We start from the raw sequence: 24,123 nt of genomic DNA, 5'->3' as shown, positions 1-24,123 counted from the left end.
GCCGAGTTCGCCATGAAGTACTTCAGGTGCGATGTTGGTCAAGCAAACCGAGAGCTATGTATGCCCTTCAAAAACAATGTGACTAATATAACTTCCTCGACCACCTTTTCAAGAGTGGACAAGGGGAATCTGCCAAACAATGGAAGGGATTTCTCAGAGATGGTTCAACACGTTCAGGTAAGTGAGCACATAAGAGCCTCCTAACACCAGAATCCTCAATTTTCTTCTCCCCCCGTCGCCTCACTCTGTGCTTTTGCTTTCCAACCAGGTGCCCATAAAGCAGTCCCTCATCCTTTACGACGATGCCGAAATCAACAACCTGGCCGTCCAATGCTTCACGTGTGAGTGGCTTACAATAAAAGTTTGCAATGAACAACTGAACATCCATCCATTATCCTCCCGTTTCTACCCACCGCCAATTCTCACTCCCCTTCTTTGTTGCTCTTCTCCATGTCCAGATGTGATGCAGTTCATGGGGGACCTGCTGTTGAACAAGAAAATTCCTCGGGGAGACTGTTTAACCCACGTCCTACTGGTCAGTGTTGTCTCTAAAAAAATAAAAAATAAAAAATATATATCTAAAAATATATATTTATTTATTTATTTTTACTGGAATGCCCCCAAAATGATCTTTTCTCTCTACTCTCAGCTTGGGAAGGAAAATGAGTCACTGCGAGATGAAATCTACTGCCAGGTCATCAAGCAAACCACCAGCAACCCTTCCCAGTGAGTGTCTATTTGCTCTCCATTTATCGGCGCAATAAAGACCAGGGAGGTGGTTCCTTTGGACCTTCACCTGGCCATGCATACATTTGGGATTGCTGAGTCTTCTGGTTCCCACAGAGACAGCTGTAAGCTGGGCTGGTGTTTGCTCCAGCTGGTGATGGGCTTCTTCCCCTGCTCCACCACCCTGCAGCCGTACGCCCTGCGGCTCCTGCAAGACGTCGCCCAGGACCTCGCTCACCCCTACAAAGGTAGAGGAAACACAAAACATGTCGAGAGCTGGAGCGAAATAAGTAGAGCGGGTTTTCTAGTAGGAGTCTTGGAGGGTTGCTGGTTCAATCCGTCAGGTTCTCCCAAGAAATAAATTAACGTGTCTCTTGAGCGAAACACCAAATGACCAAACATCACACATTCTCAACCTTGGGGTCGTGACCCGCCATGGGGTCACTTGATAAGCATACAGGGAAATGCAGGCCATTTCTAATGCTGATATATTGATATTTGATTGGTATATTTTTTTTAATAATGCGGGTGAAATATCATTTTAGTATAATCCATTTTGAGCTCCCTCCATGCTTTGATATAATAAAAGTGGATGATGCGATACTCAAATTGTCATGAAAGAGATTCCTATGAATCATTATTTGCACTTTGGCCTGTAATGCACTATCGGTAAGAAAGGTTCTTATTTAGCCTCCATCTGTTGCTTCTAGGCCTTAATGTGAATCATAACCTATTCAATTTGCGGTTCTGGCCTCATAATAATAATAATAAAAATAATAATGAAAAGAAAAAAAAATAATCAAGAAAACTTGTCACACTCTCCAATTGCAAGAATTGTGGGACCTTCAGTTAAAACAATGTCAAGGGCCAATCCCTGAGAATCCCTGATCCAACTGACCCCTGACGACCTGGTTGCCCGACTTGGCAACTGGCGTGTTTTGGGTGAATAGGAGGCATTTAAATCACTTGCCGTGGCCATCGGGGATTCATTTGCCGTATCTTTGTCTCCGCACGCTAACCCGCTCCTCATGCACTAACGTGGAAATGTGCACCCAACAGAGCTGGCACACATGTGTTTGGACAGCCTGCACCGCTCTCTGAACTATGGAGGCCGTCGCAACATCCCCTCACACGTGGAGAGGGAGGCAATCCTGGTAGGTCAGCGGGCATTCTGAGGGCCCCCATACATCTTCTGTGGCCTCGACTAAACTCCTAAAACTATAACTGAATCGCTGAGCTGTTACAGAGCGTTGCGTTTGCCTTCCCCAGGCTGGGAAAAGCTCCAGGGACATCGCCATCCAGCTGCCGGGAGGCGTGGATTTCCCCGTGAAGATACGCAGCTTCAGTGTAGGTTCCCTGACCGTCTGAATTCTTTTAGTCCTCTCTCCACCATCTCAAACCTCGTGGCGCTGTTTCGTTGTCCAAGGCCTACCTCCATTTATCTTTCCCACTCAGATGGCGGCGGAGGTGGTGTCGGAGTGCTGCGGTGAGATGGGCGTGTCTGACCTCTCGGAGGTCAGGGAGTTCTCCATCCACGCCAACCACGTCAAGGGTAAAGGAGGTTGACGCGTAATCGACACGGCGGGAGCTTTTTTTTTTTTTGTCGAAATAGCTATTAACAATAGTGATAATCCCTTCTTCCTCTTCTCTCTCCTCTATACCAGACGGAGTTGTGCGTCCCATTCGCGCGGGGGAATATCTGTTTGACTTGCTCCGCGACGACGGCTCCATCTTCCTGTCGCTGAGACGAGTCCTCTGGGAAACGCCTCTGTCGTTCAGCAACAACCTCTACGTTAACTTTCACTACCAGCAGGTGACATTATTTCTTCGCCAACAGGACGCACGGAGAAGAATTTTACTCATCGCCGGTGCTACTACAATTACCATATCGTGCTCTCTGTTAACCGCCCTGTACACTCTTCGCAATATGTGTTTATTGTGTTTGTGTAGTTGTTGGGTGACTACCTGGAAGGGAAGGTGCAGCTGTCTGGTGACGCTGCCTCTCTGGTCCAGCAGATGGCGGAGCTATCTGCCTTGCAGCACAGGGCCTTGGCGCTGGCCAGCCAGCCTTCACTGTAAGGGACATTAGTTGGCGGTCGTTGGAAGTTCAGTAGCGGTGATTTTTCTCTAAAGATGATGCATTGGGGCCGTCTCTGCTTGGTGATTATCCACCTCCTTTCAGGTCAGAGCTAAAGCAGTACCTGCCGCAACAAGACACAATAAACATCAGTAAACAAGTGGAGGACATCCACTCCTTTTCCTTGGGTCAGTTAGCGGCGAAGCAAACCACCGGCCCCGGACAAGCCAAAATACAGTTTGTTGGTGAGCGCCAGTTGTTGTACAGTATTGCGTCGTGCTGAGGTATTCCATGTGACTAGCGATTTTGAACACTCCATTATATCTAAATTATAGCGATTGAGGTCTATGTTTTCACTGAGCGCTTTCTTTCCAAATCCCAGAGCTCCTCAGTCGAATGCCTTTGTTCGGATCCAACGTCTTCCGGGCCCAAAAGGTCAGCCAGCGCAGCTGCCCCTCGCCCTGCGTGGTCGCCATCAACAAGAAAGAAGTTCTGTTCATTCACCCCAAAACACAGGTACAGCATCAGGCTCCATTTATATCTAACCCCGGTCTTCTCAGTCGGAGTTCACGAGGAGCTGGGACGTGACGGTGACAAAGTCTTGTTTTCCTGGCAGGACCGGGCCTTGGCAGTGGCGCTGGTGGACATACAGTCCATGCGGACGCTCCGTCCAAAGAAGCTTGAGAAACCGACAGCAGTGGAGATCGATTACGGCAATCCCAACCACCTCCAAAAAATCACCATTCATCTCAAACAGGTAAAAAGTCACATCGGCCAAACTTTTTGTTCGCAGCGACAAGTCAGGTATGCTATGTATAACCAAGCCACTGACTTGGTTCTGTGGCCACATTTGCGATTCCGTGCGTACAGTAGAGGCATTGAGAGATGTGGTGGTCTTTGAAGTCATCTCCATCTCCCCATCTCTCCGTCAGGCCAAGTTGCTGTGCCACACTCTTGATGTGATAATGGAGGAGTTGCTGCAGCCATCTGTGCACAGTCACCTCTCCAGTCACCTGTAGAGACTTGTCTCTCGGCTGCTGCACCCACCAACCGGCTCAGCCGTGTCTACAAAGGTGCGCGATCGATGTAGAATGTAACAGCTCATGGTCGCCTGTTCATCATTTAACTCCTTGGGTGGAGATTGGTTAATGAAACTTGCGAAAGACAAAATTCTGCCCTTTGGTCGGAGTTCCCACCTCGTTCCGATGGATGCACGCGCCTGTATAACTATCCGATATTAAGTTATTTGAAAAGAAACACATGCTCCTAAAATGTATAATATTTAATAATAATTCGAAATAATCATATACCTTTTCTAGTAATTATTTAAACGTAATACAACCTAAACTGCTCATTACAGGATGTGATGATTTTCATGGGAGATGTAGGTAAAGTCAATAATTGCTGTCAAACCAAATCAATGCCTTAAATGTTTATACACGTGGTCTCTGTTTTTGTTGCTTTTTAATTTAATCAACTTAAATTTTTTTTGCTTTTGAACTGTTATATTATTGTTAAAGTGTACATTACTCTAATAAATATAAAACCCTTTCCTTTTTCATTTTTTGACGAACAAAACTTGTCAAAGGATGTGGTTAATTTATGAGCATTAAAGAATTGTCAATACAGTGTTTCTCAGGTGTCTTTCTTTACATTTTGTTTCACCAAGGGTTGCGCGGGTACCAATGTTTTTTCAACATTGATCGTACATAAACAAGATGACATTCAAAGCCAAATTTGCTTGTCAAAGGTCTGCATGGAGTTTGATGTTTTTCCATGGGTTTGCATGGGTTCAGGTGTTCAACTGTCCAGGTTCTACCACCTCCAAAGTCCAAGACGCAAGGTTTTGTCTGATCGGAGATCATGCATAACCTGTTGTTGTGAATGATCATGTGACTTTGTGATGGAGGTCAGGCCTTGAGAAGGCCTAAAGACAGCTGAGATGGGCTCCAGTAACTCTGGAAAGAAACAAATAGATACAGAAAAGGGATGGTCTGTTCTAGTCCCTGGTGTTCTCTGTACTTCAGATTGTTGATTCAGAAGATCAGTAAGCCTGTTTCACGGAGACGAAGCAGACGAAACATGTCTCATGAACACGCAGAATGCGAATTGTGGTGTGCTTATTAGGTGGCTATGCATGCTGGTGACAATCACCGTTTACAACTCTTTTATGGAATTTGTTAGTCAAATAAAAACAGATATGACCTTCCCTCAAAACAGTGCCCAAGCGGTCTATAGAAAAGATATTCTGCCCTTAACATTGAGTTTCATATTAATTTCCATGATACAGTCTCTTTAGTGTGTGTGTGTGTGTGTGTGTGTGTGTGTGTGTGTGTGTGTGTGTGTGTGGGTGTGTGTGTGTGTGTGTGTGGGTGGGTGTGTGTGTGTGCGTCTATTGTTTGGGCCAAGTTTCTAATAGCCTGGAAAAACAGTGTAGCCTAAGGTGGGGCAAGTAAATGATTGGGGCACTGACTTACTTAAAACAATTGTAATTGAAGAGCCAATGGGTGAGGCATGCAATCTCTTATCTGTTCCAGGGGAAATGCTCAGCAACATGACGTGCTTGAGGGAGGTCACTAGTGCCGTGGACCTCCATCTGCTTCACCTTTGAAACTCTGTCCTTGGCTGCTCTGCTCTACTCAACTCGCTTTTCCAAAGGTTTCTATGTCTGACACCAAAGTAGATGTGGCCAACCCAAACCAGTGTGTAATAGTTAAACATCTGTAAAGACCCGGACGTCTCCAAATCGTGTCTGGCAGACTCTCCGAGGGGCTTATCTACCGCCGCGGACAATTTGTATAATCCACCAGACCCATGTCTGCTGTAGGTTCCGGGAGCTTTTCGGAATGACCTTGCTCCCGTTATCAACCCCCTTTCCACCCTGACAATGATCTCGAGGATAAAATAAATGCTTTGTAAATAAAAGTTGAAACATACAACTACCACTATAATAATAATAACCATAATAATAATATTTATAATAGTAATGATGATCATGACAATAATACTTCTCTGTGTATATGTGGGGGGCGGGGCGGGGCGGATGGCATTCTTTGTATGGAGATGTTATTTGTGCTTGAATTTAACGTGTTTACTTTAATCGCCTGAATGACGTGAATCGGAGACGTCAGCGTGACGTCGAGCCGCGGTGGCCGAGGCGTCCTCTTTCAAAACGCGCCACCTGGGCGGGGTCCCGCCGAACGCGACCCCGCCCCCCTCCCGCTCACACGGCAACCGTGCGCCCACTGACGCGCCGCGCCCCCGGCCAATCGCATCGCTGGAATAGCTTCCCCGGCGGCGACACGCCGCGCCCCCTCAATCAGGTCCATCGACACGGCTGGTTTGTGGGAAGCGACGTAGGCGCGGTGCATGGCGGCCGGCGGACGGCGGCGGCAACCGGGAAAGGAGCGGCGGCAGCAGCTGAGTGAGTCCGCGGAGAGCGGCCGCTGCGGGTGGTCACCGTGACGCGGTGCGGTGTCCGTTGTTTTTGAAACCGAGCGAGAGGGGACGGCCGAGCTAGCTAGCTACTGCGGCGCGCACGGTATGGGACGCTAGTTGCCTGTGCGTTTCCGCGCCGCCGACGTCCGTGTAACGCGCCGCCGTCTGTCACACAGACCGGTTGTGATTCGTCTCTGCGTCGTCGGTTTGCGCCGATTTGGTGCGATGTTTTGTAGAACCTGAGTTCCGTGGAGGGCGGCACAGCTTGCCAAATGGCGTAGTTTTCGTAGTAGTAGCACCAGTTAGTAGTTCAAGTAGGTGGGTATAGACAGTCAGACAGGCGGGTAGGTGCACTGTGCTGTAGGGAGGCGCTCAATTGACAATATGCAAGAAATAAACTGGAGACCTCTGTATCAACAATTCGGTGTCGCTGTGTAGTATTTGTAGTAGTGGTAGTTAATGGTACCGGTCTTAGTTGGGTATAGTTCCCGGTGAAGTGAGAGCAATTAAGGTTTTAACTGCATCTGTCAGGAGCATTAGAAAACCGACCCAGACTGGTTTACTTTGAGCTGTTTTAATGCTTGGCCTCGGAGAAATTTCTTTTAAGATGCGTTAAGTTTACCTCCAGTCTTGTATACTGCCACTTTAACGCCCTGACGCCGAATGACTCCGAAGCGAAAGCACCGCATTTCCAATTCTTCTTGCGTAAAAGTATGAAAGCACTTGCTCTTAAATGTGCATAAATCATTAAAATCAAAAGCACTGACATATCCAGTGCCCTGCTATAGCAAAAACTGTAAAAAAAACAAAATAAAAATCAATTCTCAAGTACAGCGCAGATGCTTGAAAATGTAGTTAAGTTGAATAACAAAGTATGCTGTTACTTCCCACCACTGATTTTATCCTTTCCTTCACTTTTCAACCTTCTTCTGGATATTTCAGTGTGTGAGTTTGTTCTGAAGTGAGTGTACCCCTTCACCCCTGTGGCCTTTTCCCTTGTCTGTTTGACTGACCACTGTCATCCCTGAGCCAATGGAGACTGCTGACTCTGGAGTTGGGTGTTTTTTGTTGTTTTTTTGTCTTGTGTTGTCAGTGAGGCTTCTGCCGAATCTCGTCATATGTCCCGTTTTCATGAAGAAATATATATTTATAATCCTTAAACTAAGACAGGATTATGTTATGTGTAAACCTGTTCTGAATTGCTTGGCCCTTTCTTGTGGATTTGTTTGTGTGTAATACTGCAAGTTGACTGCTCTGGCTAGTATTTAACTGAACCCCTTTCATTCACCCGCAGATCCCCTTATGCATGTAATGAAGAGGACTCTGACACGGTGGCTGGACCAGATCAACAGTTAATCCCTGCGGGTGTTCCAGAATTTTTTTTTCTGGCTATCTGGTCTGGTCCCTGCAGATCGCTGCAGGTCCCTGCAGACCAATCAGACTGGCAGTGAAGACGGGGAGAGGAGTTGTGAAGGGAGGCTGCCTCCGCACATCGCTCGCTGTCCGGGGTGGCACGTCTCAAACTGGAGCTTCGAGGGGCAGCCATCTCCAAGGGCACCTTCCTGTTCTGCCTCTCGCCCGGTGTCCGTTCGCGGCACTGAAGAGTGGCATCGAGCGGGCTCTGCCAGGTGTCATTGGCTGGTGGAGGAGCGGAGTATGTTGAGTGGCTTTGGTTGCCATGGAGGCAAAGGATAAGAAGCAGGTGAGTTGGGTTGCCTTGCGTCGCTGAGCCTCTACATGTCACCCAATTAAATAAGTATTTATTACAAAAGCTCTGCCCTTTTTCCTTTGACAGAGTTGAGAAAAATATTTAGCTTGTCTGCGAAGTGTGCAGGCTTGTTCTGTGACGTAGTCAAGTTGGTGTATTTCTTAAGATTGATATTGAGAGTCAACAAGCAGTGATTGGGAACCTTTCTCATAGGTGATACGCAATCGGCCACAGACCTCATTGGATAGGATTTGTTTTCTGGGACCCTAATCTCAGAGAGATTGTTAGGTTTGATTTAAGCTAAACTTCCATACCTGTTGAAACTTCAGTTACAGAGATAACATTCAATAATCAAACAGTCATTCTTGTTCATTTTCTCATGGTGCTAATGTCTTGTAAACTGAAAAATGGTGAAGTTTAACTATTAATCATTTTGCTGGGGACCCCATGGAACCTCTTTAAGGACCCCTGGGAATATCTGACCCTCACGTTGAGGACCACTCCCCTAAAAAAAAAAAGTTTGTGGATTAAGTTGTATAACAATAAGTAAGGAGTGCTTGTTCACGGGCCAAAGTGGGGGAACTTGAAACATCAAGAGTTCTGTAAACTGTCAGCCACCACCCTTTCAAAACAACCTCTGATATTCACTTTCTCACTTTGTCATTCTTTCCTCCATTCCAACTCGTTTTTTTTTGTTGCATTGTTTGAGAGTTTCGTGTCTGTGGGATCAACAGCTCCGACCTCTTTCGTTAAACATAGATGTGTAGGAGAGGCATTTCACAATTAAGCACAACCGGGTGACTGCATAACTCCCCCTGAGAATGGTAAATTGCTTTGTACCCGCCTGTTACTCAATAGGTCCAAAGAAGAGTTTCTCTCCTATCTTTCTACCAGTCTGTTATATAATTATTAACTCATAGCTGAATGGGCAGGAAATGATGACCTGCCCCCTCTCTTGAAAGTGAAAGACATGAAAGTCCTTGAAGACATAAAGGTATATGAGAGCTCCGCTTTCCACATTTGTGTGTGTGTGTGTGTGTGTGTGTGTGTGTGTGTGTGTGTGTGTGTGTGTGTGTGTGTGTGTGTGTGTGTGTGTGTGTGTGTGTGTGTGTGTGTGTGTGTGTGTGTGTGTGTGTGTGTGTGTGCGCGCGTGTGCACGTGCGCGCTTCCATCAGTTGGGTTGAGGCAAATTAACTACATTTTTATCCTTTTATTGTTCAATGTCTATAAACAGCTCTTCTTCATAAGGTGGATGATGTGTATTATTACACTATTATAGCTTTATACTATGATAGTGGCACAAAGTGAGCAAAAGCGACAATTTATTAATCACAATGATTTGTATGACAATTCATTGTCAAATAAAATCTCATAATTCTGACAGCCCCGATTTAAGTATTATATCATAACTGCTATCTCGGTAAGACGTTATTTATCCCGGACAGACAAACAGCTTGTGATTCCTCTTATATGGGAATGGTGTGAAGATTGTCACAATGTGTCACAGTGTGACATACTCGGATGACATTTGATGCGTGATCATGCAAGCTGCTCGGGGAGGCGGGGGGGGGGTAAAGTTCTGGGATCTTTGGAGGAAAGCAAGTGGGTTCACACCTTGTCTGAAACTGGACCAGACAGGAGGGTTGAATGAGGGCACCTATTCTTCACTTTTTCCTCCGTCTCATTTTCATGTCAGTTTTCCCCTTCACTCTCGCTCTATCGCTCACTCTCTATTTGTCCACCTCCCATCTTCCTCGCTGTTCCCTCTTTCTGCATCCCTACACCACCACAAAATTTGCTTCGCTGGCAAGAGTGGAACAAAGCCCAACTGGGGTTACACGGGCCAGGTTGGCAATGTTCCTCTTGTCTAAAGAGCCTCTTTCTCTCCACCCGTGTCCGCTTCGCTCTGCTCTCTCTGTAGTCAGGTTTTTGTTGCTTAGTTGCCACACACCCCTCCCCTCACTCACGCAGCCAGCTGCTGAACCGAGCTGAACTAAACAAGGCTCGGTGCTGCCAGAGAGGCGTCCGGGCTTTGTGTCTGAAAATGGGTGTCCAGCTGGCAGCTCCCGCATTGATGCCGGGCTGGCTGGTGCTGCTGTCTGAGGCCCAGATAGGAGGGAGAGCTGGGTGAGCTTTCTGCAGCGTCACTAGTTCTTTCTGAGCAATTGAAATGACCAGGCTGTTTCCATTGCGAAGGACCAGAGCTTAGTGTTTCCTTTATTTAAAAAAAAAAAAAAAAAAACAACAACCAAAAAAAAGACAGTTACAGAAGATAGCCGATCCGGCAGCGTCCAAATATTATCCTATTTTGATTGTGACAGAGTGCCTTGGTGCTGCTGACATGGTGCTGAAAATGGGAGATGGGCTCTGTCTCAGGAAGAAAAGTGCTGTAAGTTAGTCATTTTTTTACGCCGTCTCTTGTGTGACTTAAGCTGTAGTTCTCTCCCTGTAGCTGTGTCAATTACCGCTCCCTTGGGAGCGGAGAATACTCAAACGTTCGGGTTTTGATTGCTTGTTCGACTGAAAAAGGGATAGTGTCCAACTAATGAGGCGTGAGTGCACGTCTTTTGGGTTTACCTGTAGATGCGTCCCTGCCACATGTAATGCATCTTTGTATGAATCAGAGGTTAATCCAGGTTCTTTGCAGGTAGTGTGTGGGCTCTGTTCCACCAAGGCTGATTAGGCTGAATGAGTATTTGTGCCTGTGTGTGTTTGCGCCTGTGCGGATGTGTGTGTGTGAATGTTTACGTCTGTCTTGAGGATTTCGTTGAGGCTTTGTTGCTCTGGGGAATTGCAAAGTTATTTATAGCCAGGGCTGTGTGGGATCCGGAGCATGAAAGTGTGTGCGTGTGTGTGCGCGTGTGAGTGTGTGTATTAGTGTGTCCGTGGGTCTGTGTGTGTGCGTATTAGTGTGTCCGTGGGTCTGTGTGAATACTCAGTCCTTTGCATGCACACACACACAGGAGTGTGGGAAAAGGTTGCGTTCCCACTAACATTAGACATGGTCACTGTATCTCTCCTTCTCAATGCAACAGGATTTATTTCCTATTTCAAGTCTCTAATATTTCCAAGTATGGACTGAATGCTGCTTGCACTTAGGAATAAGCAACAGCCAAGCTTTGATTACTTTAAATTTAGTTAACCTAAATGACAACAACACTCCTTTGGTGTCTAATAGTTCTTTATTCCACAACATTGTTTTGTCTGATCATGCTTTCACATGGAAAGTGCAGATGAAAACCCTCAGCAAATTGCAGTGTTCTAAACCCCTCTGTACTACTGTGCACATGTGACTGTAGAGGGGGAGTTTGGAGGGAAGCATTTGAATCCTTCCTGTCACAAATGTAACCCTTTTTTTTTCTATAAGTCTGGAACAGCCCCTTGTTCCTGTTTTAAGGGAGTGACTGACAGGTCCGCTGATCTGGCAAATGGATGCAAGGCCATCTCGATCACGTTGGGTGTTGGGTGTTTGATACACAAACTGCGTGATGAGTCTGCAATGACGGGCCATGAATACCTGCAGATTGTTAATCGAAAAGAAAAGCAAATTAAAATCAAATGCTGTTACATTGCTTTGAAGTTGATGCCTAAAATTTTATACGAATAGCCAGGCTGTTTATTGGCAAGAATCTGACATTACATTCATGTACTATTAATAGTTATATACTGTATATTGCAAAATGTATTTTATTGTCAGCTGCTTGAGCCAAGACCTGTGCTAACTTAGATTTCAGTGATAATGAGGAGTTGTAGCTTTGACTGTTAAATATTGGCTTCTGTCGCAAAGTTAAGGCAGATAACAGAGCAGTTCTGCAACACGTCTATAGGACACACCTTGTCTTTAGGACAGAGTGAACACAAGATGCATAATGAATAAAATATTGATGCTGTGACAGTTCATGCGGTATTGCTACAGTGTTACAGTACACTGCATTTGTTTTTAAGTATTGTGATGTTTTTTTTTTTTTGTTTTTTTTTACAAAAACGCTCATTTCAAAAACCAAGAACTGATCATGGTCCCATAATTGTAATGTGTACCAGGAGGAGGAGGCTGTGCCTCTGGGCCTGTCGACGGGCCAGGCTCTGAGGACGCTGAGAGACCAGCTCACCAGCGTCCTGGAGCAGCACCAGAGGTCTACACAGAGACGAGCCTCCATACAGGTGTGTGTGTGTGTGTGTGTGTGTGTGTGTGTGTGTGTGTGTGTGTGTGTGTGTGTGTGTGTGTGTGTGTGTGTGTGTGTGTGTGTGTGTGTGTGTGTGTGTGTGTGTGTGTGTGTGTGTGACCGACCATACCTTTGCTCCACCCCCATCTACCCATGGCTAGCACCTCGTCCATATGCTAAATAAAGCCATGCATGTTATGTCAGACGTGTTATGTAATAGCTGCCTCAGCATTCACCACAATACATTTTAGATTCTTAACCAACAACAATATTGCCACAGCATTTCCATCATGTCTCAGCGTCACGCAACCTATAGGATGTTGAAAGTGCAATCATATTTTATAGGGTGAAGGAACAAAAATATTCTGTAAAGCATTATTAGTGCTACATTGAGTTGCACAAGTGCATCAAGATGCCCTTAACAATGTAAGAACCTTTTGAGCTTTCAATTTGGATTTAAACCAGAGCAAAATAAGAAAATGACAGCTCACTCTCAGGGTTGTTGTTGTTGTTGTTATTATTATAACCTTTATTTGTATAACACCTAAACAGCATGCAGCTCAAAGTGCTTTTCATGAATAGAAGCCAATCAAATAGCAACTGTAATGAAAAAGGAAAAATACATACAAGCAAAATTGTCATTCCTCAGTGAATAGTTTTTCATCATTATTTCTTTCAAATAATAGGTCTTGAACTAGTCCAAGCTATTCTCCAAAAAATCCAGGTTTTCAATTACATTCCAGTCCTATAACAGCCTCTATTCAACACAATTCTTTGAATTTCAATAGCAGGTAAAATTACTCCTGCTCCTGTTGGGAGTGGATGCCCAAACTTTCTTTGAGGACAGTCGTTTATTAGAAATACATAAAATAACTATCCAAAACCCTTGGGCCGTTATGTTGCTATGAATCTGATTTATTAGTTTTCTGTTAACAATATGTGATAACGATGATATCAATTCACTGATCACATTGCCTTTTGCACCAATGTATCTTTTAAAAGATATTGAGCATCACAACCATATTACATAAGTTGCTGCGTTGCTAGTGCTTACATATTGTTTTCACTGGGTTGTCATAGGAACGGTGGGTGAATAGCTTCCTTTACCATGGCAACCGTCACTCCTGTCTCCACTGGCCAGGAGCTGCCCTCACTCTACTGGTGGTGCTGGGGCTGTTATGTTGCCACGGCAGCCAGCCTCAGGGCAGGTGGGTACCGTCATTTCCTATACAAGTCAATGGTACTTGATCAAATTAAGGGCCAAATAGTTCTTGCTTCTCTTACACTTCTAACTACATTTTTAACCAATCTTCTCAATTTAAGCCTAAATATCCATACACTCCTTTCTATTAATCTTCAGTTCTGTCTGTTCTCTCTCTCTCTCTCTCTCTCTCTCTCTCTACCTCTGAATTTGGAAAAAGGGCTTTAGGAAAAATGAAGAATTTTGATATCTGTTTTTGAAAAGTACCTCAGTATTGACAATATGATAATTTTTTGGGATTACTATTGGTGCTTTCATAACATCTTTATACACAATACATATATGAGAAACGATCACTCGTAATATGGATAGCCAATTAGATGGAGGCTTGATTAAGACAGTCTATTAAGTTCCGAACATTTTATTACTTTACTGTAATGCAGCCTTAAAGACACTATATAGCAATATTTTACGATAACCCAAAATATTGATAAACAGTATACCCTAATGTCCTTTCTTTTTTACTGCTGTTACTACTTTATAAGTAATGCTGCAATAATGTAACTTGTACTTACTGTGGACTTAACTGTAACTTGCCCATATTGGGCTCATTAGTTAACTGTTCAAATAGATAGATAGTGTGCAAAAGACAAATTAAAATGAGAAGAAATAACACATATTATTTTAATTTGTCTTTCTGCTGCTCTACTGACTGAATTTCCATCCGTGTTTAATCACATTTTATCTTATTGTTTTATCTGATCTTGTTCTCCTCTCTCGCACCAGTTCTGGTATAGAGCTGGTGAACGCGGCGGCCCTCCTCCTGCTCCTCTTGTTGAACCTGCTCCTGATTGGCCGACAGGAGAGGCTGAAGAGTAGCGAGATGGTCCAGCGTCTCAAAGGCATCATCACGAAGCTGAGTGGTGGGTTGTCTTGTTCAAGTTTTTGGGAAATACTGCTGAGAACGTACAAGGACTTGTTCATCCTGCTTATGCCCTCCTTTCGCCTCCCCCTCTGTGCTGCAGACTACCTGGCAGGGGCAGCTGGTGAGCCGGTGCATTGGGCTCCATCCCTTTACCCCGACCTATACACCCCCTCCTCCCCGTCCTGGTCTCTCCACTGGACCTACCGCGACTCGCAGCTGGTCAACCTGCCGGTCAGTCTGTTGGTGGAAGGCGACATCATCGCCCTGAGACCAGGACAAGAGGCCTTCTCATCCCTCAGGGGCATTAAGGTGGGGCGGCGTGGATGCACACCAACACATGCATGTGAACAGACGGGCTCAGAAAATACTGAGGCACTGGCTGGACAGTACGGATTCCTTTCCTTTCAGATGATGATGCACAGAAAAATAAATGCTGACATACGTTCTTAAGTGTATTGGCTTGATATCTGGCCAATCTTTATCCAAGTAAAAGCTTTGCTGGCAAATTTTCCAAATCGTTGCAAGGTGATGCGTCAAGCATCAAGCTATCCTTACAATGTAGTGGATGATTCTGTAGGAATTTACATTATGTCCGCGCTTTATTTAAGTTATTATAGATAAAATGCTGTTAAACCAATTTGCTATACTTGATGTTAAAATCAGAATTGGGAGCTTGCCTAAGTAAGCCAAGCTTACCTTAACCACTTGACAAAATCCAATATCACTATTTTACGGTGAATATATTGATATCTATCATTTGATATTGATATTTTGGGAATACTTTTGATGCTTTTTATGATACAAGAAATAAATATATGACAAAGGAAGTGTAGGCATAACATTGAAAATTCTGAAAATTCCATGACTTAATACATTTTACAGCTTAAACGTCAACATTTAGCTATGTGATGATATTACGATAACCAAAATCGTAGGCGATATATAGTCTCATATCGCAATATTGATATTAGAGGGCTCAACAGTAACGATTGCCCGGTTGTCTTTATAGCAACATGTTGTTATATACTGTAATTAGGGAGGATAATATGATTCTGCCATTTAATTACCTTGTAATGAGAAAAACGGAAGCCAAATTAGCAATGATAGTGGCCGTATCTGTTATTCATCTATTTCCCTTTCGCTATTACACGTATCTTCTTTGCTTCATTCTCACATACAATTGGGCCTTAAAATACTTCTTTCTGAGATGTCACAGTTAGGCTTGGGCGATCGTGCAAAATTCCAATTGCAGATCGCTGGGGGGCAGCGGCCTGCAGTATACAATTTCATCGGGGGCATGCGACGCGCGCGGTGGGGTTCGCGTGCATAGAATGTAATGTAATGTAATGTGGCAAATGCGCTCCCCCCGTTCCAGAAGTGCAGGATTTATTATTAAGAAGTGAAGTATTTACACAAAAACATCCAGTTTTTACAAAATGAAGTCCCATAGCAATGGGGAGATGTGCGTTCCGACAGTCGGGACACTACAGGTTTTTTTGGAACAGTACGGAGTAAGGACTTGGACAATCCCTTAACTCAGTTGCGTCAATGTCGTTTCATACATGTAGGAAACAAACGAAAATGAATATATCTAAAATAAAAAGACGGCACGGGAGGCGGAGCACACTGCTGTCTGGAGGAGAAATAAATTTAAAAAAATCTGCTCCATTCTCTGAGTTAGGTTTATGTTTTTCATTTTCCATACAAGTATGAAACTAAGGAAATAAAATAAATCTAAATCTTTCTATATGAGTGTACAGTGATCTGCGCTCCGCTGCGCTGCTCCATATGGCCAACGGGGCAAAATGCCTAGAACCGGAGCTGGGGGTCCATGTGCCTTTTTTATTTTATTTAATTTTAAATTCTTAATTTTATTTTTTATTTTTATTTTTTGAGCACCTGCTGCTCGCAAAGCCTCTGTACGGGACTGGAGAGGGAAAGTGAGACCCAATCACTAGTGGTTACTGGACAGCTCTGAAGGGAGCCCCCCCCCCCCCGCTCCAGTTTCAGAACCCTGTAAACTGCACTTACACCGTTTATTCTCCGATTTTTCCTGTCGGATTAGGAAAAAACAGGGGAAAATAAATACCGTCTGTCATCAATGTCCGTCGATCGCCGACAGATGACTTAATCGTAGATCGGCCCAAGCCTAGTCACAATACACTGCACACACACACACACCTGTCCTGTACTCAGACCTTGACATGGATTTTCTGTCGCTGACTGCTGAAGGACAAAATGAGAATTCTTCTCTTTTGCAGGACGATGAGCACATTGTGCTGGAGCCAGGAGACCTGTTTCCCCCATTATCCCCCCCACCCTCTCCACGGGCCACCGACAAGAAATGCCCCCAGAGCCCCCAGCAGCACCGCCTGTTCCGAGTGGTCCGCACCCCTGTGCTGGACACCGTCAGGTGGGTAGTGATGGCTGTGCTGGGTTTGTAGTGAGGGATTCTGGGCCTATGGAGGGCCAGGAGATAAATCAATATTTTCATCGATCGTCTTTCAGTGATTTTGAATTCATATGATTATAGCGATTAAAAAAATAAAAAATAAGAATTATAATAAGATATAGAATTGTCTTCTCACTGCTAAGCCAGAGGGAAAAGATATGTCAGCAGTAGGGAAGCGTGAACTAAGTCTGAACTACTTGCTCAACGGCCATGTGGGTAGAAAGTGTTAATCATTTCTCAGATAACATGTGGGGCTGGGGCCATGAATGTTTTTACAGCTGCTGATGATTTCCAGGCTTTCATTCATTCTGTCCCAAAGAGATCAATGATTATATTGTTTTGTTTCAAGTTTCAACATTGTATTTACCAATGCAACAGAAGTCATACAATATGATTTTATAATAAAAACAAATCACATAAAAACAACAAAAGCTTGTAATTATAAAACATACCAAACAGACAAGTGAACAGTGACCCTGTCTCATCAATAGAATTAGAACACAGTCTTTATGTAGTGTAGGGCTGTCCCCGACTAAGAATTTTGTCAGTCTAATCAGATTTGGCTGTTCAAATATGAAGATTTGGCAGCATCACTTCTGAAACAAATTACAGTTTTCCCAGTTCCCATGAACGCAGCATCACTTCAGAAACAAATTACCGTTTTCCCAGTTCCCATGAACGCAGCATCACTTCAGAAACGAATTACCGTTTTTTCCCAGTTCCTGTGAACGCAGCATTGCTTCCTGCTTTAGAGCACTTTCAACCGGAGAGCTGTATGTCCATTATTCCCATTATTTATAATTCCTCATTGAAATGTTATCCATGTGCAATTTTGTAAGCTTCTATCATTTTTATTCTATTTTTGTAATACACACTGACCAAAAAAAACAACAAAAAAAGGAACTGCTGGATTTGAAGAATCTCAGTCGACTGATTCTCCAACAGATGATCAGACTCGTCGACTTTTAGAGGGGAACACTAATATAGTCCTCATTTCATCTCCCAACTCATAAACTTCTTGCAAGAGATCAATTATTTCCTGCTTCTATTCCCAGAAAATTGAAACTGGGACAACAATAGAGTATGAGAGGAGGGTTCTTAAATTTGCCATCTCTTGGCTTTCTTTTCAATAGAAACGCATTGGAGCTTGCACTGTCCCGGCCAATCACAGCCCTGGACAACGAGAGGTTCACCGTGCAGTCAGTCATGGCCAAGCTGGTCTGTCCAATCGTACTGGTGAGCCACGGCACAAAATTAACATCCATTTTGATTGACAAAATAAAGTACATCTGCTCTGTGTACAGTATGGTCTCAGCCTTGTGGTCATTTTGGTCAAAATCTGCATAAGCAAAAAGAAGAGATGTACAATTATTGAATCTTTCTGCTACTATAGCACCACCTACGGCCATCAGCCACAACATTAAAGCCACTGACAGGTGAAGTGAATAACATTGCTCATCTCGTTCCAATGGCACCTGTCAAGGGGTGGGATATATTAGGCAGCAAGTGAACAGTCAGCTCTGAAGTTGATGTGTTGGAAGCAGGAAAAATGGGCAAAAGTAAGGATCTGAGCCACTTTGACAAGAGCCAAATTGTGATGACTAGACGACTGGGTCAGAGCTTCTCCAAAACGACAGGTCTTGTGGGGTGTTCCCGGTATGCAGTGGTTAGTATCGACCAAAAGTTGCCCAAGGAAGGACAACCGGTGAACTGGCAACACGGGTCATGGGTGCCCAAGGCCCATTGATGCACGTGGGGAGCGAAGTGTAGCCCGTCTGGTTCGATCCCACAGAAGAGCTACTGAAGCATAAATTGCTGAAAAAGTTCATGCTGCTCTGATAGAAAGGTGTCAGAACAAACAGTGCATCACAGCTTGCTCTGTATGGGGCTGTGTAGCTGCAGACCTGTCAGAGTGCCCATGCTGCCCTCTGTCCACCGCCGAAAGCGTCTACAATGGCCATGTGAGTGTCAGAACTAGACTTTGGAGCAATGGAAGAAGGTGGTCTGGTCTGATCAATCATCATCATCATCATCATCATATCCTCTACATCGTGTGGATGACCGGGTACATATGCATTGTTTACTGGGGGAAGAGATTGCACCAGGATGCACTGTTGGAAGAGGTAAAGCCGGTGGAGGCAGTGTAGTGCGCTGGGCAATGTTCTTCTGGAAACCTTGGGTCCTGGCATTCATGTGGATGTTACTTTGACACGAACCACCTACCCAAACATTGTCGCAGACCAAGTTCACCTCTTCATGGCATCAGTCTTCCCTGATGGCAGTGGCCTCCTTCAGCAGGATGGTTTGAGGAACATGACAAAGAGCTTAAGGTGTTGATTTGGCCTCCAAATTCCCCAGATCTCAATCCGATCAAGCATCTGTGGGATGTGCTGGAACAACAACCCCGATCCATGGGGGCCCCACCTCGCAACTTACAGTACTTAAAAGATCTGCTGCAAACATCTTGATGCCAGATAACACAGGACACCTTCAGAGGTCTTGTGAAGTCCATGCCTCGATGGGTCAGAGGTGTTTTGACGGCACGAGGGGGAGCTACACAATATTAGGCAGGTGGTTTTAAAGTTGTGGCTGGTCAGCGTAAATCACTTTTTCTTAAATGGGGGTACTCTTACTCCTAGGGGTGCTCCGAAAATTAAAGAAATGTGTAAAATATTGGTTATATATATCATGTTAAAATAAAATAAAATAAAAAACACATACAGTACATTATTGATGTAAAATGTCTGACTACTGGTCGCAACAATCACAAAAAATAACCCTGGAGGGAAGAAAATCCTAGAGGGATTGATTTTTGACAGATCTGGCCTCTGTCCTGTTTAGATGGCGTTTCTCGTGGTGAACACCGCCCGCTACTTCTGCGACGCACCCAACCTCACCCCCGCTTGCTACAACTTCATCCAACTGCAGGTACAGATCCCATGAATCCCATTTTTTGTTTGATTTGCTCATCCCAAGTCTGTTGTGAATTTTCCGATTTCGAAAGGACTGCCACAAGAGATAATGCTTAATAAGCTCAAATGATGTATAACAAAAGGATATTACAAGTGACATTTTAAAACTTGCCTTTCAGCTGATGGGTGTGCTGCCCATCCTGCCTATGCTGTTCCCTGTTATGTGGGTGCTGGTGAACGGCTACGGGGAGGCTCGCGTTCTCGCCGAATCCAGCCGCACTTCACCCACGGGACTGGTGAGCAACACACACACACACACACACACACACACACACACACACACACACACACACACACACACCACATTTTGTACTAACTTGCCAAAGTATAAAGTTGACCTTGTATTATATTATAACGTTTTATAATAAATAATAATCTTGAACATGAGACGTAATACATTTTGCTGCATTTTGCAAGAAGGCCCTCACAGACATAACAAAAACACATGCGTTATCTAATACTTTATTATCAGGACTGGGAGGTATAAATGGTCTATTCAAATACCCATGCAATGGAGTTTGGAATAGGCTGCTCTGTGTACTTACTATGATAAGGAAACAGGATAGTGAGGCTATGGAAAGATCTATTGTTTAATTGGTCTAAAAAGGTACGGGTCAGGGTCTATCCGAAATGTTAATTTGCAGTGTGACTTTTTGATCGGTTTTAGTTTATTTAGCCCTCCCGTCTATTATCACCACCAACTGCCAGTGGTTTTGGGAAAATGCGGCAACATTTATTTTGTACTGTGTTCAAGATAGTCATTCCTATATTCGGCAAGTTATTACAACTGTAGTCACAAACTCTTATTTAATACACTGACCTGAACGGAGAGCTTGAGCTGCTAACGCAGAGCGGACGCCTCATGCTTGATATTGTATTGGACGTCTGAGCTGACGCCCAGCAGAGCCTCCCTCCCTCCCTCCCTCCTATTTAACGAGACTCTTCTCTCGCCCCAGCTTGCTAAGTTCTCTGAGGACACTCTAAGCAGCTACACGGAAGTGGTTTCCTCCCAGGTACAACCCTCTCGCTGACCCCCGCCGCTCGCCCCCCTTCCTCTCCCACTCGCTCGATCCCCGGCTTGACTCGCCCTAGCATCAGCTCCCCTCTGCACAGCTCTCGCCACCTTGTCCCCGGCGTCACCTGGCCTCCATCTTGTTCCTTTATCGTGGAGATCTTCACTGACGGCATTTCTTTTTAATTTGTTTTGGGGTTTTTTTGCATTCAAATCACCTTATTAATTCTCCTTCTTTTGCTCGTTCAGATTTTTCTTACTTTTTTTTTTTTTTTTTTAATGAGCACCCTTCTTTGGTTTCTGTATTGTCTCCACATTGCATGGCAAATCATTTTGTCTCTTTGATCCTTTGTTTGATCCTCCAAAATCCACGGATTATCAGTCCACACACTTCGATCAAGTTCCGTGGAATGTAAGTTTGTAATCGAACGACGCCGGTCATGTTCTTTCACCTTTTTTCAGCCATAGCTACAACTTCCCGCTCCCACAGCCTCTCACCGTCACTGGTGTAAATATAACAGCTGCTCCTCGGTTCTTTGTCCGCTTGTAGTAAGTGAAAACTATTTAAACACCACAGCACACTCCCATTTTTCCTTCTGGAACCATCTGAGGTGGTTTTAGGATCTTAAGTGCTGACACGGAAGACACTCTTTGCCTGAAATCTGTGTCTGATCTTCCGCCTGCATTGCATGATTTGAAATGACCCTGCCCGAAGGCACTCCATCACTCGGACCGTACAGAGGAGGCCCACCATAAATTCCAAGCATTTCCATTCCATCCTGTTTTGAATCCATCTAAAAGGGAATTAACCTCCAAAGGCTCATGAAAGTGTTTGGGAATAATTGGAAATGCTTTCATTTGTTACCCCCCCCCCCCCCCCTCCTTTGCCATGTAACATAATTCCAAATAAGCTGATTCTCTGTAGATTGTGATATTATAAGTATTATTTTTAGATATTAAAAGCTTGTCTCACCATTTTTCAACACATTTTGTTTCCATCATATATAACAGTTAATTTACAACCTCTCTGAACGGTTTACTGTGAAGAAATGTGCTGCTCTGCTTAAATGCAGTCCAATGGGGCAAACGTTTAAACCTTAATGAACATGAAATCTTGAAACAGGAAACACAACTTGATTTGTTATTAAAGAAAATAAGGTTTCAAACCGTGCATTTGTACGTTTATTCAGAATTTTATTGACTCTTCTGCGCTAACCTAAAAGACTCGAAACAGGAAGTTGCACCACTTCCTACTGGAAACCCACTGTAGACCACGTTATGCTTTGGATATACTGCTGAAATTGAAAAAAGTACTTAAAATGTGATATTAATGATATTCAAATATGTCACATGCCACACATGTGACTAACTTTAATTTCCCATTTTCAACAAGGCAATTTAACATTGGAGCTTGCGCCAATGCTTGGCTTAAACATTTGCCCCATTGGACTGTATTGAAGCACAGTGAGAAGCTGCAGCAGAGTGGTAAGTTTTTCAAAAGTATAGAATTCAGCAAGGTTCTGCTATCCACTTATATATAATGGGAACCAACAATAGCAAACCTTTCCTTAAACAAAGCTGACACAATGCTATTAAGTGTTAAGATGTGGTTTAAGTGTTCAGATTCTGCTGCCCATAGACTGTGAAGGCTAGGCCTTTAACTGCTTGATTGTTTTAGCTTTTACAATTGCAGTGCTTGAATCTACTACAGTTTCCTACTGAACATCACTTTCTCCCCTTTTGCTAGTATTTTATGTTTGCTTAACATGCTGACTATGTGTGTGTGTACAGGAGATGCTGCGTTGTCTGTGGAGACACTTGGTGGGCGTTCTGAAGGGAGAGTCTGAGACCCTCTGCTATACTTCCAGCCTTTTACACACTCTGGGATCTGTCACTGTGAGTTGTAAATTGTCTCATTTGCTTACACAAATGACATCCATTCCATCAACTCAAAGCCATTCAAATCCGACCCACACATAATGATTTCAGTAACACTTACACTAAGATACTTGTAATCAATGAGCTGCTTTATAAATGCCTTAAGATGTGTGACTTGTTTTCAGTAATACTTTGAGTAGTTGTTCTAACAATATAAACTTAGACTTTTGAAGCCCAAAAGAAAATATGATGGCCTTAGGGTTTCATCAGTAATTTTGTGTGGGTGTGTGGGTGCGTGGGTGCATGGGTGCAGGTGCTGTGCTGTGTGGACAAGCAGGGCGTTCTGTCGTGGCCCAATCCCAGTCCCGAGACAGTTCTGTTCTTCAGTGGCCGCGTGGAACCGCCCCACGACAGCCAGGAAGACCTCCGAGACGACCTGTCCATCAACTCCTACTGCCGCATGGAGACCGACGACGACCGGGACGAGGTAGAGCTGTGTCCTTTTGGCGGTCACCATTGCTTTTGGCGCCGCCATTCAGACAACTTTCTTTCCTTTCCTCCCATTATTGATCAGTTTGCATCGTTTATCGATTCCATGTCATTCAATTTCTTTCCTTTTTCTATACCTTAGGGAATGTCGTATGTCTTAATAACTACCTCAATTTTTCCTGTGTTTGTTGACTGCCTCTTTCTTTCAGGTCCAAGAGGGAGAGGCCCTGCTTTGTCTGCCGACAGAGTCGTCCATCCAGCTGGTGGGGGAGGGGCCCGAGCCCAGCGAGACGTCGCACGACACAGCGCGCACAGCCGACACGCTGCGGCCACGCCGATCGGGCCAGAACCCGTACAGCAGCACACGCACCAAGCACCCGTCGGGATCCAACGTCAGTTTCAGCCACGACACGGAGGGAGGGGAGGACGACCAGGCCCAGGTACACAAGGTCTGGGGGCGGGGGGGCGGTTGACATGGCCTCACGATTGTTTTGATCATGTCCCCATCCCAAAATGTCTAAAAGCTGAGGAGACAGTTGTATGTAAATGTTTATAAACCACCCCTTAATCCAATGTAGTCCTATTGTGACGGAGGAAGTGAGAGATAAACACCACAATTATCCTTTAAAGGCCAAGAATAAAAACATGCAAGCATAGTTCATAAAGAAAACGGTACAATTCACAGTAAAGGATTCACCGATCAAGTCACAATCTTTACATTATTGTTTTTCACAAAATTGACTATATGTTTGAATTGAAACAAATTATGAATGTGGAAGATTTCAGTAACACTTTATTTTATGGTGCTTGTAATAAGGGTTAGTTAATACTTAATAAGGTCCTTTATAAGATTCTTATTAACATTATTATTGTGTTAATAAGACTTTGTAAGTATTAATAATAACATTTATTAGCCATTAACTATGCACTTATTAATAGTTAACTGTTTTTCTTTTGTGTTGACTGTGTAATAGTCATTTTCAATACTTTTTTAAAGAATATCATTGATAATGCTATAAAAATTAAATAAATTAAATACAACAGAATTTGAGTCAATCAGCTCACATGAGTAACAATAAAAA

General features: G+C 44.1%; 2 protein-coding genes across 2 annotated transcripts in view; both read left to right on the top strand.

Annotated features, from left to right (window-relative positions):
- myo15b (myosin XVB) overlaps window positions 1-3,822 on the top strand; it is a gene marked incomplete at both ends in the record, with an annotated part of 27,568 nt that extends 23,746 nt beyond the window's left edge. The window contains 15 exons of the mRNA XM_080020946.1: window positions 1-26; window positions 114-177; window positions 269-341; window positions 459-535; window positions 650-726; window positions 844-974; window positions 1,786-1,880; window positions 1,996-2,073; window positions 2,182-2,278; window positions 2,391-2,539; window positions 2,677-2,801; window positions 2,909-3,048; window positions 3,186-3,319; window positions 3,420-3,560; window positions 3,736-3,822. The exon at window positions 1-26 is cut by the window's left edge and continues 233 nt beyond it. Of these exons, the coding sequence (XP_079877072.1) occupies window positions 1-26; window positions 114-177; window positions 269-341; window positions 459-535; window positions 650-726; window positions 844-974; window positions 1,786-1,880; window positions 1,996-2,073; window positions 2,182-2,278; window positions 2,391-2,539; window positions 2,677-2,801; window positions 2,909-3,048; window positions 3,186-3,319; window positions 3,420-3,560; window positions 3,736-3,822 (1,494 nt within the window). The remainder of the gene's footprint in view (window positions 27-113; window positions 178-268; window positions 342-458; window positions 536-649; window positions 727-843; window positions 975-1,785; window positions 1,881-1,995; window positions 2,074-2,181; window positions 2,279-2,390; window positions 2,540-2,676; window positions 2,802-2,908; window positions 3,049-3,185; window positions 3,320-3,419; window positions 3,561-3,735) is intronic.
- A 2,326-nt stretch (window positions 3,823-6,148) lies between these two features.
- tmem94 (transmembrane protein 94) overlaps window positions 6,149-24,123 on the top strand; it is a 33,588-nt gene continuing 15,613 nt past the window's right edge. Inside the window, exons 1-14 of the mRNA XM_080021566.1 lie at window positions 6,149-6,227; window positions 7,536-7,943; window positions 11,991-12,110; window positions 13,193-13,320; window positions 14,100-14,236; window positions 14,339-14,547; window positions 16,500-16,651; window positions 17,824-17,926; window positions 19,532-19,618; window positions 19,782-19,898; window positions 20,619-20,675; window positions 22,466-22,570; window positions 22,866-23,039; window positions 23,251-23,481. Of these exons, the coding sequence (XP_079877692.1) occupies window positions 7,920-7,943; window positions 11,991-12,110; window positions 13,193-13,320; window positions 14,100-14,236; window positions 14,339-14,547; window positions 16,500-16,651; window positions 17,824-17,926; window positions 19,532-19,618; window positions 19,782-19,898; window positions 20,619-20,675; window positions 22,466-22,570; window positions 22,866-23,039; window positions 23,251-23,481 (1,644 nt within the window). The 5' untranslated portion in view covers window positions 6,149-6,227; window positions 7,536-7,919. The remainder of the gene's footprint in view (window positions 6,228-7,535; window positions 7,944-11,990; window positions 12,111-13,192; window positions 13,321-14,099; window positions 14,237-14,338; window positions 14,548-16,499; window positions 16,652-17,823; window positions 17,927-19,531; window positions 19,619-19,781; window positions 19,899-20,618; window positions 20,676-22,465; window positions 22,571-22,865; window positions 23,040-23,250; window positions 23,482-24,123) is intronic.

Source organism: Zeus faber, assembly GCF_960531495.2.
Source record: "Zeus faber genome assembly, chromosome: 20".
NCBI classification, from domain to species: Eukaryota; Metazoa; Chordata; class Actinopteri; order Zeiformes; family Zeidae; genus Zeus; species Zeus faber.
This window is presented reverse-complemented; position numbering and strand designations above follow the sequence as displayed.